Below are 17963 nucleotides of genomic sequence, written 5' to 3'. Positions count from 1 at the left end.
TATTCCCTCACCCCTCCATGTGCTGTGAGCTCATGGTCTGTTGGCACTATTACAAGAAGCTGAGTTGGAGAATGAGAGTTTAAGCAGTCAAGAGTACCTATATTTGACAAATGTGGAATATTATTCTGCAAAATGACCATCACTGATCCCTGGAAAGGAAAAGGGAAATTGTATAACCCACCTTCTTATCTTGTCTCAGCTATGAGACATTTGTATAACCATATCATGCTTCTAGCATCATCACGTAGTTCCTTTGGCCTATTTGCATTACAGAATCACTACAGCCACTTAGCTAGATGTGTATATATTTACACATATTTTCTTTTTTCACATCACTTAGATATTTCATATTGATAAAAGTGAATTTAACAAAATTAGAAATATTTCAAGGCAAAAGAAATTGAAAAAAACTATAAAACAACTCCTAGCTAAGTAACAAAATTCACACACAGCTGCAAGAGGCATCTGATATTCATCACTCTTCAATCCCACATACAAGGCAGTCACTTACAGAGTTATTCTGCATCCTCATTTCATAGGCTGCTTGTCTCACATTACTGGCTACTTGCGAAACTGGTGAATTTCTTGAACCCAAGGCATGGGGGGTTAATATTCCACCAGGAGTAAAAGCTGGTTGATCTCTCTAACGTAAAGAGAAATAAATGTAGAACTTAAAATTAAATCACAGCACAGATGACCGGAAGAAAAAAAAGGCAACAAAATAAGAGTCCCCACTGTAAGCACTTAAAAGATAAATATGGATTTCCATTAATATCACAGAGTTACTGACACTAATTTGATTGTAACTTACCCAGTAAACAACAGTCTGTAATATTTAATAACTCTGCTCTAAAAGTATATATAAATCACTGTTATGATATATACAGAAAATCTATTCAAATATCATTAGGTTGTTCTATTATGTTTACTTAAAATTTCAGAATGCACTGAAGACATAATTTTAAGCAAACATGTATAACTATTAAAATAAAAAATGAGCAAAGAATTTGATTTATACTTAGGAATATAATTTTTATTTACTCTTTGCCTTGCCAGAATTTAACTCTTTCTATTTAATTAAAGCTATGCTTAAAGTTATAATAGGAAACAGCCATAGCTAAAAGACAGATCTTTAAAACAGATATTGAATGAAAGAAAATAATTATATTTAAGGTAGAAAATAAATATACCCTCCCCAATCTAAGTGATTTTGAACCTAAATGCTAACAAACAAGTCTACTTTTCTCCCTTCTAGGTTCCTGAAATTGTGCGATTCCAATGAAATATAGTAACAAAATACAGTCCCTAAACTCCCTGAATTTAAAATCTAGTAAGGAAGACAAGAAAAACAAGAACTAAATAAATTATTATAAATCATGCAATTAAGAAAACAAATATTAGAGCAAGAAGCACCAGAGTTAAAAGAAAAATTCTTAAACCTAGACTACAAACGGAAACACCAGGGGGACTTTGTGGAAAAGGTAAGATATGAGGGAGTTGTGAAGTCAAAACTCCATTTGGAGGTACCAAATGAAAGTAATGCTCTGAGTTGGGAGGGATATGGTATATTTATGCATAAAAGGCAGGAGAAAGGCTGGGTAGCTAGAATTCAACCAGATCCTTGTGTGCTCTGTATGCCATATGAAGACAATACTGTATTTTGAGGGGACTAGAGAGGTACTAATGATTTCCACAGAGAAACAACAAAGTTTTGAGTGTCATGTTCTAGGAAGACTAAGTTGACAAAGATGTAAACAGACTGTAGTAACTTTCAAGAGGATACAAAGGGTTAACTGTTATTACAAAAATATTACCTATTGTAAAAAATTCAAATAACTAAGTGCCATCCACCCCCCTCCTGCCCCTCAATTATATCCCTTCAGATGCCAGACCAGAATAAGGACTTCTTTAAAATCAACACTAGGACTTCCAGTCAAAATGGCAGCATAGGTAAACACAACACACCTCCTCTTACAACTACATCAAAATAACAACTAAAGTATAGAACCACCATTACTCAGAACCATCAGAAATCAAGGTGAATAGTAGAAGTCCTACAACTACAGAATTAAAGACACCACACCAAGACTAGTAGGAAGGGCGGAGATGCAGAACAGGCTGGTCCCACCCCCACGTATGGCAGACAAAAATCAGAAGGCATATCTCAACAGTGAAGGGTCTCAGTCCCATACCAGGCCCTCCAGCCCAGGGTTCCAATGCCAGGAAGAGAAATCTCCATAACTTCAATCTGGAAAAACAAGTTAGGATTAGGGCTGCGGAAGACAGAAACTTCTGGAGTCCCAGGTAGTTCCTCTCCAAGGTCCTGTGCACAGACTTACTTGGCCTTACTCCCTCTGGGGTCCAGCAGAGGGGCAGGAGACTGGAAGGCACCAGAGACATATGAGGAGGAACTGAACTGTCCAGCACCAGGGCAAGAGCTGGGGGACGCACCTTGAGTACCTAGCTTGGGTGATAAGGGAGGGTGTGCTACTGGACCCAATAGTAAATCAATTATATAAAGCTACTCTACCTAGCTTGGGAGATATAGCTGCTCTACCTAATACACAGAAACAAACAGAGGGAGGCTGACAAAATGAGGAGACAAAGAAACATGGCCCAAATAAAAATAGAACAAAACTCCAGAAAAAAAACAAACAAACAAAATGGAGACAAGCAATCTACTATCTGTAGAGTTCCAAACACTGGTATAAGGATGCTCAATGAACTTAGAATTTCAACAGCGTAAAAAGGATCTAGTCAGAAAGAAAGGATGCATTAACTGAAATAAAGACCAATTTACAGGAAATCAATAGTAGAGTGGATGAAGCCCAGTATCATATCAGCATTTGGAATATAAGGAAGCAAAAAAAACCCCAAAAAACAAATCCAAAGAAAAGAAAAAAAAACCCCAACCAATGAGAAGAGGAAGAAGAAAAAAATCCCCCCAAATGAGGAGGGTGTAAGGTACCTCTGAGACAATTTCAAGCACACCAACATTTGCATCATGGGAGTACCAGAAGTAGAAGACAAAGAAAAAGAAATTGGAAACCTATTTGACAAAATAATGACAGATAACTTCCTTAACTTGGTGAAGAAAATAGATAAACAAGTCCAGGAAGCACAGAGTCCTGCCCAGGCAAAACAAACTCAAAAAGGCCTACACCAAGGTACAACATAATTAAAATGCTAAAGGTTAAACAGAAAAAGAGAATCTTAAAAGCAGCAAGTGACCTACAAGGGAGCTGCCATAAGAAACTCTGCAGGCTAGAAGGGACTAGCAAGAAATATTCAGAATGAGTGCTCACTTCGGCAGCACATATACTAAAAAAAAGAAATATTCAGAATGCGCAAGGACCCACATCCAAGATTTTTCTAACCATCAAAGGTATCATTTAGAATTGAAAGGCCGGTAAAGAGCATCCCACACAAGAAAAAGCTGAAGTAGTTCATCACCACCACACCAGTATTACATGAAATGTTAAAGGGTCTTCTTGAAGAAGATCAAAAAAGTGAACAATAAAATGGCAATAATACATATCTATCAACAACTGAATCTAAAAAAACAAAGTAAACAAATGAGAACAGAAATAAAACCATGGATACAAAGGATGTTTTGATGGTTGCCAGATAGGAGGGGGTGGGAGATGGGTGAAAAAGGTGAAGGGATTAAGAAGTACAAATTGGTAGTTACAGCACAGTCATGTGGATGTAAGTACTGTATAGGGAATAGAGGAGGCAAAGAACATATATGAATGAACCATGAACATGGATAACGGTATTGGGATTGCCTGAGGGAGTGAGGGGCTGGGTGGAGGGGGCAAAGGGGGAAATACTGGGACAACTGTAATAGCATAAACAATAAAATTAATTTCTTAAAATAAAATAAAATAGACACTTGCATTCTTTTCTCTAGGTAAGAAGGCAGCCTGGTGAACTCTAGGTCCCTAACCAACTCCTCCTGGATAAGGAATAAAAAGCTATTGTAATAAACTACTTCCTCATAAACTATAAAGTTATGCTACAGACAATGTTTCAAAATTAATTAAAACTCACCTTCATTCTCTTTCTTTTTTCTTTCTGTCGTCTTCTAAAACTGTCCTAAAAGTATAAAATCCACATATTCTGTCAAATAATTACACAAAAATGTAAGAGTTAAACATTATCAGGAATGATTTAAGAGGCAGTTAAAGTTTTAAGGGAAGACCTCAGAAACCTAGGTACATAATTAAACTACATAATGGACTGTATGTTTAAAGTGTTGCTTACCAGAACTTTAGATGGGTAGAGAGCATTCTGTATTGAGTTTAGATATAATAATTTAATTGTTCCTATTTTTCCTACATAGTTTTTGATATAATTTCACAAAATATGAAAGACTCATGACAAAGACCATTGGTTTTACCCTGGAGCAAACAGGCTCCCAATATGAAGAAGGCACAAATAAGAAAACAAAGTAAATTCTTAAATTGTGGCTCAATTCAGTTAATAATCAAGATATCAAATTTAAAGATGTTGACAAGAAAATTTAGTAACAAGCCTGTGTTACCTAAAAAAGGACTTGACAGTTCCTGACTCTGTAACATCTATGGCATAGGTGAGTAAAGAGAGAAGTAGGCTCTATACAAATACTACTCCCACCACTGGTTCCAAGAAATCAATCTAATGAGAGAAAGAAAAATTCAGATGTTTTGCACTGCTTATTCTGGGCCAATTTAACTCACAGGAAAGGGTCCTGTCTGCACTGATAAGTTTTCAAAATGTAGCCATGTTTTCAACATGTTTTAGGATTGGGGTTATCTTGCTCCCAATTAACTATCTGGACCATTCAAAGGCCTCCTTTACCCCAGAAAGCTCTCCTCTTATGCCCACAATTCAGTGACTGTCAAGGCACTGAAATGACAGCTAATATGGCTGTGGCTGCAGCTGCGGCCTAAAACAGGACCAGCTGGTACTGTACTGTCATTCTACTAGCTTCATTTCTATCTCTTCCAATCAGTACAGCCAACTGCAATATGTGTTAACAGAATGTTTTTCTGCCAAAAGAGTACCTGAATGTTGAATACACAGTGACTGACTACCTTGAAAACTCTTAAGATATGAAAACCACCAACTTATTTAATCAAGCTTTTACCACCATCTTTAATTAAAGTTCTCTTACCTAAGTCAGCAATGACTTACAAACTGCAAAATCCATTATTCCATTCTCAGTCCTTATTGGACCATGACTCTTTCCTTCTTGAATCACGCTCTTCACTTGTCTTGTAGGACACCACACTCACCTGGTTCTCCTCTTTCACTCTTGCTGCTTGCCCTTACTCCTCAACTCCCCAGCCTCTTAATGTTGGTGTTCATCTGAGACCACTACTTGGACCTTGCCACTTCTGTACTCTCATGGGAGTAAATCACCTAGCATCATGGCTTTAAACATCATCTATATGCTTATGACTGTCCAACCAGGATCTCTCCCCACTCAGAATCTCTAAAATGGAATCCCTGTCCCCAGATTTGCACTTCCCAGGTTTCCTCATCACAGTTGCTCAGACCACTTTTCAACTGTTCAGACAGAATGCCTTGTAATCATTCTTTATAGTTTTCTTTCTCTCATCTAGCATTTAACTCATTAACCAATCTCATTGGTTCTATCTTCAAAGCATTCAAAACCCAGCTATCTCCTGTCATGTCCATTACAACTACACTAGCTCCCTTGGACTTAGCTTACTGCTTCTTTCTTTGCCTCCATACTAACTGGGTTCACTTCTCCTAGATGGGATCACTGCCTCTATCTGTGCCTCCATACAGTGAGTCTCAATATAAGAGCTAGTGACTCTTTTATCATTGATATGTGCCAGTTCTTGTCACTTTCATAGTCAAAACCCTCTAGAATGAAATCTAAAGTCCTCATAATGACCTGAAGGGTCCCATCAGATCTAGACCTCCATCATCTTTCTGACTTCTTTTAGTACCTTCCCTTTGCTTCCTCTGCTCCTACCACACCGGCTCCTTGCTGTTCTGTGAACATCTGGGTATGCTCCTGCCCCAGAGGCTTTCCAATGGCTACTCCCTCTATTTGAAATGCTTTTCCTATAAACATCTCACATCCTTCAGGTCTTTATACAAAGTCATCTGTCAGTGTGATCCTCTCTAGTTGCTTTTTCTAGAACTGCAAACTACCTATCACCACCTTCCCAGATATTTCCTCACCTGCTTTAATTTTCTTCCTGGCACTTATCACTAACACATTATTCAATTTGCTTAAAGTTTTGTACTTATCATCCATCTTCCCCAGAAAAATGTCAGCTCTGTAAGGTTAGAAATTTTGTGTTTTTCTGTTTTCATTTGTTTTTTTTGTTGTTGTTGTTGTATCAGTAACACTCAGAAAACTATCTGGCATATGACAACACAATAAATATTTGTTGAACAAGTAAACAATATTTGCAAGATAAAAGGCAATCCTCAAAGCTCAAAAAGTAAAAGCATCTCATTTCTGACCTAATTCCTTAATTTTAGTAACAAATATTGAATGTATTCCTCTTCTATCTATTTTGCTGGTCAGTATTTCTAAGGGTGGTAGTAACAGATAAGCACAACAATCCATCTGGGTGCTATCAACTCCTCTGGAAATCTGTCAAAAGTGGACACACTTTCCAGGAAAATATATACCACCATATACTTTTATATTGAATTTCTGAGGTTTCATAACCCCCACCCCCACCCATGCCCAACTACACTGATGGACATCATATGATGTCAAGGACACCAAAAAGATCTAGTTTTAAAATGCTATGTGTTGCCAGGACATCTGAAAACTATTATTACCTAAATCTGAAGCACTCTGGTATCTATCAAATCCCATACAACCTGCTCTAATGCCAAAAATAACCAATATTTAATAGTATATACTCTGCTAAAGCCACATAAAAGGACTATTCTAACAAGATGTTTTTACACAAAGTAATACACAATAAATATATTTTTTTCTTAAGCATAAATGGTAGAAGGCCAAGTGAAGCCACTATAATTGTTGAAGACTTAGTTAAAAATGGCCATTCTGGTAGACATTTGATATCCCAAAGTTAGTTCTGTTATTTGAATTTTGCATGTGAAAAATTCTTTCCATCGAAGATTACCAAATACCAAAGGTTTTGGAAAGAATACAGTCTACTTACTCTTACTTAAAATGTTACCCAAAGTTCTAAAATAACAAACTTGAAGAAAATATGAAATTTTACCAGATACAATGTTTGAATCTGTTAGATCATGAAGCAATATAACAATATTATGTTGCTATTTGCTCAAAATAGCCATATTACCTTTTATAAAACCAGTTTCCAAAAGGATTTCCTTTACTTTCTAAGAAGTTACTACTATATGTTCATTTTACCCACTGCTTACCTCCCTTCCCACTCCCCCACAATCACCCTCCAACACACTCAGCCTCTAGGCTGCTGCCCCCACAAAATCCCCAGGGCCTCTGAACTCCTGGCTGAAGACTAGGGCCCTGTTCATACAGCTCTGACACCTCAGGCAGTATTAATGGCTTCCCCTCTCTTCAGGTATTCCCTCCCATCTCTCTAGAACTGGCTCCTCATTCTCCTTAAACGTCCACGCTTCTTGAGGTTTCTGTTGGAGGCAATTTCACTACACACAAGCTCCCAGAGACTTCAAGTTCACACTCATCACTTGAAGTACCTTCCAGTTGCTAATGGTTCTCATACCTCCTTTTTAAAAACTTATCCCCTGAGCTTTTCACACATCTATCAAATTGCTTCTCAGACTTTTTTCCTTTCAAGTGTCCTGAGTGTTTGAGGTGTTCCTAAATCCCAGTTATTTCCAAAATGAAACTCAATTTCTACCTTGTTACCACCCTAACCTGTTTACCTCAGTACTTGATATCTCAGGGAATGGCATCAGCAAACTCCCAACTACCAAGTCAAAAACCTGGACTTCTCACCTAAGCCCTCACCTTATCAAATATAATCAATTTCTAAGAGCTTGGTTATTTTATTTTCTTCTCATATGTTTAAATTTCTTACTGAAAGCTGCAACCATCTGTCATGGCTAATACAATCCAACCCAGATACTATACATTCTATTACCAGAGTAGAGTTCCTAACTCTTAACCTGTCTTCCAGAGAATAAATATTTCCTGTAAACCTGGCAGGTACTAGCTCAATCCCAGCATGCTTGTAGCCTTGGAACCCTCCTTTTACATCCTATTGACTAGACAAGCATTTCAATTTATATCTTAATTAAGATCATGAAGAGAAAAAAATTACAATGCAATTCACAGTGTGCAATATAGTTCCACAGCAAGCATCACAACCTTTATAAAATAATTAAAGTACTGACCACTAATGATTACACTGATGTTTGATACACTATAATGATATAACAACGCACTCAAAGAGGTTAAAATTACAATCACAGGATCATCATAGCCTATTAGAGACAGGAGCAATTTAGCTACTGCAATAGAAAACTTTACCTCATCATCCTTTCTCTTTTTAAAAATGCTATCCTCAACTTCACCAACTGCTAACATGATCATCTGTACTCTTTGCAGATTGACATAACCACTTTCTGTAAGGTAACCCTGTAAGTGATAAAATACATAGAAAATGACCTTCTTATAAAAGCAAATACTTCTGTTTTGAAATTATTCAAGAATGCACTTACCCCAGTTTTGTGTACCACATTTTTGTATATGTTAACCAAACGGTCAATTGCACCTTCCCTGCAACCAGTAAACAAACATTATGCATTAGGGCCAGTATGCCGTGTAAAGGCAAGGCATATAAAGCGGTAGTCTGAGTTAAAATTCACAGGAATTTTAAAATTCACACATACCTAATCTCTAATGACGGTAGGTGAGGAAGAAAGTCATTTCCTACAAAGAAGCACATGAAGACCCAGTCATCAATGCTCCGTTCAACATCAAATGTGAATGGTAGGCTGGCCATGGTGAGCTCTCTTTCCAAATACTACAACCAAACAGAACACTGTCATTAAAGCTGTTAAAAGGCAACTTGTTTTAGGATGCAGATTCCAATGATTATGACTACATACCTCACGAAGAACATTAAGACGAAGGAAGATAAACTCTCCCTCTGTGCAGGGAAGACTATCTGCAAGTTCATCGTGCTATAAGAAAGGGAGTCAAGATTAAACAAATCTACTCTAAACCCTGTAAGTTTCTTAACCAAATAAATGTGGCTTTTCCTAAAGCAAGATCCATTTTAATACTTTAATTTTTAAATAAAAAGAACTCATGAAACTCATTTTATATTTTTAAAAATAAAAATTAACCATAATCCCAGTCACACACTAGGGAAAAGCAAATGTTTTGTTTTGAAAAGGAAACAGTAAATATTTTAGGCTATAGGGGTCACATTATGGTCTCTGTTTCATATTGTTTTTATGTTTTATTTGTTTTGACAATCTGTTAAATATGTAAAAATTATCCTTAGGTCTGGAGAGCTGTAGTTTGCCAAACCCTATAAATTCCTTTGGATCTTTCTTTGTGAACATATATTTGTTACCTGCTTTTTTTCCCCTCAGCATGTCATTTTTTAAAAAAATATATACTCTTTATTATATTTTTTCCATTATCAATATAGTCCCCTTATACTCACCTCTCTAACCCACCTCAAAAATCTCAGCATGTCTTTTTAAAAGGTCCTATAATCTTGAAACAGATACAACCCCCTTCAAAGGGGACTGGATATAATCAACCCAAAATACGCAGAAAGTTAGTATGTTCAACAGTAACTTCAATATTTAAAACAAACAAAAAATGTAATATATTTGATTTGTAGTTCCTTTTAAGAAGAATAACCATTGAAACAAATAACTCCTACAAATAAATCATATGCAATAGGCATTATTATCTATAAGATCTAAGGCTCAAGATATGTTAGAAGTGGCAATACAGTATGCACGCTTTAAAATGTTTGTTTAATTAAAAACTTTAAAATTATCCTGGCTGGCATGGATCAGGTGATTGAGTGCTGGCCTGTGAACCAAAGGGTTCCCGGTTCAATTCCCAGTCAGGGTACATGCTTGGGTTGCAGGCCAGGGGGCACATGAGAGGCAACAACACACTGATGTTTCTCTCCCTCTTTCTCCGTCCCTTCCTCTCTCTCTAAAAAGTAATGAATAAATCCTAAAAAAAAAAAAACAACCCAAACTTTAAAATCATATGATCATATAAGTAGATACAGAAAAAGCATTTCACAAAATCCAGCATCCATTTATTTTAAAAATTCTCAGCAAAGTGAGAATCACTGATGGGAACATACCTCAACATAATAAAGGCCACATACAACAAACTCTAACGTCACACTCAACAGGAAAAAACTAAAACCATTCTCCATGAGATTACATTGTCCACTTTTACCACTTACATTCAACATAGGTATTGAGGGTTGTAGCCACAGCAATCAAACAAGGGGGAAAAGAGCATTCAAATTGGAAAGAAGTAAAACTCTCATTATCTGCAAATGACACAATACTATATATAGAGAACCTAAAAGATTCCACCAAAAAATTACTAGAACTGATGAATTCAGTAGACTACAACATTAATATTCAGAAATTGATTGCATTTTTATACAATAATGAACTACCAAAAACAAAAATTAAGAAAACAATCCCATCTACAATTGCATCAAAATTAAATACCTAAGAATAAATTTGAGTAGCAAGGTGAAAGACCTGTACTTGGAAAAGTCTAAGACAATGAAGAGACTGAAGATACAAATAAATGAAACATTTACTGTGCTCATGAAGAAGAAGAATTAACATCATTAAAATGTCCATACTACCCAAAGCACCCTACAGATTGTAATATGTATCAAAATACCAATGGCATCTTTCACAGAACTGAAACAAATAATCCTAAAATCTATATGTAATCACAAAAGACCACAAACAGCCACAGCAATCTTGAGAAAGAAAAATAAAGTTGGAGGTGTCACGTTACCTGATATCAAACTATACTACAAAGCTATAGTAATCGAAACAACATTATACTGGCATAAAAAGATACATAGAACAACAGAACAGAATAGAGAGCCCAGAAATAAATCCAGGCCTATACTGTCAATTAATATATGACAAAGGAGGTAAGAACATACAATGAGGTAAAGACAGTCTATTCAGTAAATAGTCTTATAAAAAATTGGACAGATACATGCAAAAAAACATGAAACCAGACTACCTTCTTACACCATATATAAAAATAAACTGATAATGGATTAAAGACTTCAATGTAAGATCTGAAACCGTAAAAATCCTAAAAGAAAACATAGGCAGTAAACTCTGACATTGTTGTAAGTAATATTTTTTTCTGACATATCTCCTTGGGAAAGGGAAACAAAAGGAACAATAAATAAATGAGACTACACCAAACTAAAAAGTTTTTGCACAGCAAAGGAAACCATGAACAAAAGAAAAAGGCAACCTACTGTATGGAAAAAGATATCTCCCAATGATACTGATACACCTCATAAGGGGTTAATATCTAAAATTTATAAAGCACTTGGACAACTCAACACCAAAAACAATCCAATCAAATAATGGGCAGAGGACCTGAATAGGCACTTCTCCAAAGAAGGCATACAGATGGCCAGCAGACATATGAAAAGATGCTCAATGTCATTTAATTGACAGAAAAATGCAAATTAAAACCACAATGACATATCACCTCCCACCTGTCAGAATGGCTATCATCAGTAAATCCACCAAAATGTTGGTGAGGATGTGGAGAAAAGGGAACCCTCACACAGTCTGTGAAATTGAAAATTGGTGCAGCCACTATAGAAAACAATATGGAGATTCCTCAAAAAATTAAAATCAGAACTACCATATAACCCACCATTTCACTTCTGGGTATTTATTTGAATAAATCCAAATCACTAATTCAAAATAATATATCACACCTGTGTTCACTGCAAGATTATTCACAATAGCTAAGATGGGGAAGCAATGTAAGTGCCCATCAACAGACAACTGCATTAAGAAGTGCTACACGTATATTATACAATATTCAGCCATTAAAAAAAAAAGAAAAGAGTGAAACCTTACGATTTGCAACAACATGGATGGACCTAGAGGGTATTGTGCTCAGTGAAATAAGTCAGAGAAAAACAAATACCATAGGAATTCACTTACATGTGGAATATACAAAACAAAATAAACAAACAAAACAGAAAGAGCCCTGGCTGGTGTGGCTCAGTGGACTGAGTGCTGGCCTGTGATTGAAAACATTGTCAGTTCCATTCCCAGTCAGGGCACATGCGTGGGTTGTGGGCCAGGTCCCTGGTTGGGGGCCTGCAAGAGGCAACTGATCTATGTATCTCTCCTGCATCAATGTTTCTCCATGCCTTCCTCTCTCTCTAAAAACAGAAAAACAAAATCTTTAAAAAAGTTAATTAAAAAAAAAAACAAAAACAAAAAAACAAAAACCAGAAACAGACTCAGATACAGAGAACAAACAGGGTTGCCACATGGAAGCAGGGACTAGAGGTCTGAGTGAAAAAGGTAAGAAATCACGAAGTACAAATTGGTAGTCACAGAACAGTCAGGGAGATAGAAAGTACAGCACAGGGAACAGTCAATAATATTGCAATAACTATGTACGGTGCCCAGTGGGTACTAGAATTATCTGGGGGATCAGTTCATAAATTGTACAACTGCCTAACCACTATGCTGTACATCTGAAACTAATATAAAATATTGAACGTGAACTATAATTGAAAAAAAAAAGAAGTGAAAAAAACTTTTTAAAAAAAAAGATATATCTCTTTTAAATCTCTGTGCGGAGTAACAGAGCAGTACGTAAAAATCTTATCAACCTTAATGTACTTATTTGTATTAAATTGTACACTTAAAATGGTTAATATTGTATTTTTTTTTACAATAAAAATATACAGGAGGGGGCAAAAGTAGGTTTACAGTTGTGAGTACGTGGAAGTTTATTCTCAAATTATAATCTTAACAATATAGTCTTTTTCCATATGAACTATACCTATTTTTGCCAATTCCTGCATAGCATGTTTTATTACGATACATAAGTAGAATTTAAAAAAATAAAAAAAATTTTTTTTTAAGATTTTATTATTTATTTTTAGAGAGGGAAAGGAGGGAGAATGAGGGGGGGGAGAGAGAGAGAGAGAGAGAGAGGGAGAGAGAGAAACATCAATGTGCGGTTGCTGGGGGTCATGGCCTGCAACCCAGGCCTGTACCCTGATTGGGAATAGAACCTGCGACACTTTGGCTGGCAGCCCCCACTCAATCCACTGAGCTACGCCAGCCAGGGCCTAAAAATAAAAAAAATTTAAATGAGGCAACTACCACCTCAAACTCTTACCTTTCCCATCTTTTCTCTTGGCAAACCTTCACAGTCCTTGACCTCATGTCCAAACTGATTACAAAGACCACATGGTTTGGGTTTGTTTGGTTTGAATTCTTCTCTAATAATGGTAAAGTTGGGTTCGTGTGTAGCAAGGCCAAGCATGATGAGATCGGCTATCAACAACAAAATAGAGAAATGTGAGTACTTTGAGAAGTTCCTTACCATAATGAAAGGTACAGGACAATACAAAACAAACAAACAAACAAACAAACACACACAAGACACTAGCCAAAGGAAAGTCCAAAGGAATATACAAACAGATGGCAAAGCCAAAAAGCCAAACAATTCCTTGCAGTTCTCAGCCAACATGATGTCCTCCAGATACATGTCCTAGGAGTTAAGACTACCCATTCTAGAGTCAACACTTGGGAAATTTTAATTTAATTTTTTATTTTTATCCCATCCACCAACCCATTGAGTTGCTATGGTTTAATCAAAGACAATCAAATCCCCAAAAAGAAACTTACCATCTGCTCCACATAAGCAATGATGTGTGTTTGGGTCATGGTTAGGCTGGGCTAAAGAGGGGAAAACATACATTTATAAATGTTTTATACCATAGGAATATCGTATCTTACTAAACATTTTATATATAATGGCTTATCTTTCTTTCTAATAGAATATATAATCAAATATTTACAAGTGGGCTTTACCTCTTTGTCTTCTAATGTAATCCATGATTTTATGTTCTCCTTCACCAGGAGCACTGGCATCAGATAAAATAACCTATAAAAAACCAGTTTTAACATTTTTGGCTCATTCACAATTTTATGGCACAAAAATCAACAGAACTTTCTTAAAAATAAATTGAAATAACACTATTATTAAAATAGTCTTATTAATTGGAAGCCTTTCTTAATAAGATATGTGTGTGTGTGTGTGTGTGATTAAATACCCAAACTATTTCACTGATTAACTTACTAACCTTTGGGTCAACCTTAGCCTTTAGAATATCTGATCAGTTCAGAAGTTTCTACTACTCTCACTACTTTCCAAAAATGTAGCACTGAACCATGTAAGACCAAGGAGTAATCAATAAAAGATACCCATTAAATACCATTTGCCATATCTAATTAATACAGAAAAAAAACTTGTAAACCTAAAATTACATAAAAGTTCATCTACATTTACTTAAATACTTAGGAGAACACAGCCATTCTTTAAAGGCAGACCCACAAGTTTAATCTTGCTGTAATTTGATTCTAATAAATTTTCATTTAAAAATTGTTTTCAGGACTTTTGGCCAAGATGGAAGCATATGTAGATACACTCTGCTTCCTCACACAACCGAAAGAAGGACAATAGCTGATTTAAAAACAAGAAGCAACCAAAACTGCCAGAAAATCAAACTGTATGGAATTCCGACAACCAATAAGTTAAAGAAGAAACATTCATCCAGACTAGTAGGAGGGGCAGAGACAGGCAGCTGGGGCAGAAAGGATGAACAGCTGCTGTTGGATCAGGCAGTTCCACATCTGCCTGCAGATAAACTGGGAAAAACAACTGGAAACCGAGACAGACAGTGCAACCCAGGGATCCAACGCAGGGAAATAAAGTCTCAAATCCCCTGGCTGTAAAAACCTGTGGGGTTAGTGGCTGCAGGAGAAACTCCCAGTCTCACAGCAGAGTCCGCTGGAGGGACCAACAGGATCCTAGAAGGTACAGGGACCCACCTGGGAATCAGCACCAGCAGGATCCAATGCGCTTGTAGGTAGCAGGGGAGGTGACTGAAAGCCAGCTGAGAGTAAGCACCATAGTTCCCTCTCTGACCCCTCCCCAACAGAGAGCACCACAACACAGTGAAGTGGGTTGACCTGCCACAGTGAATACCTAAAGTTCCACCACTTCCAAGGTAACAGGTGTGCCCAAAGAAATACGGCCCACATGAAACAACAGATCAAAGCTCCAAAAACAGAACTAAGTGATGGAGAGACAGCCAACCTAGCAGATGCAGAATTCAAAACACTAGTGATCCGGATGCTCACAGAGATGATTGAGTATGCATGCAAAATAAAAAAGTGAAGGCTACACAAAGTGAAATTAAGAAAAATACACCGGGAATCAACAGCGAAGGGAAGAAAACTGGTTCCATATCAAAGATTTGGAAAAGAAGAAAGAAATAAACATTCAAGCCCTGGCTGGCATAGCTCAGTGGATTGAGCACAGGCTGCAAACCAAAGTGTCGCAGGTTCGATTCCCAGTCAGGGTACATGCCTGGGTTGCAGGCCACGGCCCCCAGCAACCACACATTGATGTTTCTCTCTCTCTCTCTCTCTCTCTCTCTCTCTCTCTCTCTCTCTCTCTCTCCCTTCTCTCTCTAAAAAATAAATAAATAAAATCTTAAAAAAAAAAAAAAGAAATAAACATTCAACCATAACAGAATGAAGAAACAAGAATTTAAAAAGAAGGGGAGAGGCTTAGGAACCTCCGGGACAACTTTAAATGTTCCAACATCCAAATCACAGGGGTGCCAGAAGGAGAAGAGCAACAGCAAGAAATTGAAAACTTATCTGAAAAAATAATGAAGGAGAACTTTCTCGATCTGGAAAAGGGAATAGACATGCAAGTCCAGGAAGCTCAGAGAGTCCAAAAGCAGTTGGACCCAAGGAAGAACACACCAAGACACATCATAATTAAATTACTCAAGATTAAAGATAAGAAGAGAATCTTAAAAGCAGCAAGAGAAAAGGAAACAGTTAACCTACAAATGAGTTCCCATAAAACTATCAGCTGATTTCTCAAAAGAAATCTTTCAGGCAAGAAGGGACTGGAAAAAAGTATTCCAAGTCATGAAAGGCAAGGACCTCCATCCACGATCACTCTACCCAGTAAAGCTATCATTTACAATGGAAGGGCAGATAAAGTGCTTCCCAGATAAGGTCAAGTTAAAGGAGTTCATCATTACCAAGCTCTTATTATATGGAATGTTAAAGGGACTTATCTAAGAAAAAAAAGAAGATCAAACCTGTGAACAGTAAAATGACAACAATCTCAAAACTATCTACAACTGAACCTAAAAAAATAAACAAAACCCAAAAGCAAACTAAACAAACAACTAGAACAGAAACAGAATCAGAATCAGAGAAATGGACATCACATGGAGGGTTATCAGCAGGGAGACTGGGGATAAAGGTACAGGGAATAAGAAGCATAAATGGTAGGTACAAAATAGATGGGTGGGGGGCTAAGAATAGTACAGGAAATGGAGAAGCTAAAGAACTTATATGTACAACTCATGGACATGAGGGAATTCTGGAGGGAAGGGGGATATAGGGTGGAGGGGGGTAAAGGGGAGAAAAAATGGGACAACTGTAATGGCATAATCAATAAAATATACTAAAAAATTACTTTCATGTACATACACACACACATATATTTTTAAAATTTAAGTTGCGCCCCAGGTGGTGTGGCTCAGTGGATTGAGTGCCAGGCTATGAAGCAAAGGGTTGCTGGTTCTATTCCTAGCCAGGGCAAATAAATGTATGGGTTGTGGGCTAGGTTCTGTCACCAGTAGGGGGCGCATGAGAGGCAACCACACATTGAGTTTTCCCTCCCTTTCTCCCTCCCTTCCCCTTCAAAAACAAATAAAATCTTTTATAAAATAAAATAAAACTTAAGTCCAATTTTATGGCTTCATAGTGATAATAATAAGAGGACAAAATTGACATTGAGAGAAAATTCTGCTGTCTATAAAACTGGATCATGTAAGGTATCCCATTTCGAATAATTCTCAATACTTTTCTTCCTCTAACAGTCAACTAGCGTTTTATGGGGGGAGGAAAGGACAAATAATATCAATCATACCAAAAAGTACAACCTCAAATGATCACCCTAATCTTTTTGAAGTACCAAAATGTGAAACTTACTGTCAAATTTTTCCACCCAGGGTCATTATTTAAGCGATCAGCTATGTAATAGCGAAGACATTTAGCAAGATTGTCCATGAACTCAGTTCCCTAAAATGAAACAAAGAAATAAATTAACCTATGACTTAAGACTTAGCAAGAGTTAGAAAAATGTGAGACTACTTACTGGTGTAATACAGTTGCTATCAAATCTTTCTTTTATCTCTTCAGGAGGAAGAAAGCCACCTAAAGAAAAAGAGGCAATGTTTTGTTCTCCCCATAAAAAAAGTGAATTACTCAATATTAAGACAGAACAATAACAAAAGGTTAAAGAAGTATTCTCACCTGAGGAAGAATGTTCTCCCGTTTGGGAGGAAATAAGGTTCCTCCCCTCAAATTTAAGCTTTAACATGACAGCAAAACAATATATGGGCACACAAAAGATACTATATTGTTACATAAAAATATTAAAATGCTAATGTTCTTCAATGCCCTCTGTAGCAGAACACACACACATACATGGGGTTAGGCGTTTTAATTCTGCTAAGTTCTTAGGATAAAGGTGCCCTACTAAAACAAAATTAAAATGCTGAGTTTATCACAGCTTTATATAAGTAACAAAACTGTCAACTAAATGGCAATAAAAATCCTTTAAAATTGTACTTTTCCTCTGTATCACTGATTAGTTTCTCCTCAAGACACAA

General features: G+C 36.7%; 1 protein-coding gene across 2 annotated transcripts in view; it reads right to left on the bottom strand.

Annotated features, from left to right (window-relative positions):
* XRN2 (5'-3' exoribonuclease 2) overlaps positions 1-17963 on the bottom strand; it is a 113518-nt gene that overhangs the window by 65105 nt on the left and 30450 nt on the right. The window contains exons 5-15 of one of the 2 annotated variants that reach the window (XM_045833092.1): positions 17447-17505; positions 17281-17370; positions 14068-14140; positions 13882-13932; positions 13370-13527; positions 9067-9141; positions 8848-8981; positions 8677-8734; positions 8486-8593; positions 4054-4098; positions 512-643 (exon numbers count right to left, since the gene is read on the bottom strand). In XM_045833092.1, the coding sequence (XP_045689048.1) occupies positions 512-643; positions 4054-4098; positions 8486-8593; positions 8677-8734; positions 8848-8981; positions 9067-9141; positions 13370-13527; positions 13882-13932; positions 14068-14140; positions 17281-17370; positions 17447-17505 (983 nt within the window). The remainder of the gene's footprint in view (positions 1-511; positions 644-4053; positions 4099-8485; positions 8594-8676; positions 8735-8847; positions 8982-9066; positions 9142-13369; positions 13528-13881; positions 13933-14067; positions 14141-17280; positions 17371-17446; positions 17506-17963) is intronic. The other variant, XM_045833093.1, reaches the window with a different exon arrangement.

Source organism: Phyllostomus hastatus, unplaced genomic scaffold, assembly GCF_019186645.2.
Source record: "Phyllostomus hastatus isolate PE091 unplaced genomic scaffold, TTU_PhHast_1.1 phas_contig_17, whole genome shotgun sequence".
Classification (NCBI taxonomy): domain Eukaryota; kingdom Metazoa; phylum Chordata; class Mammalia; order Chiroptera; family Phyllostomidae; genus Phyllostomus; species Phyllostomus hastatus.
The sequence above is the reverse complement of the archived record's forward strand: the minus strand, read 5'-3'. Positions and strand labels throughout refer to the sequence as shown.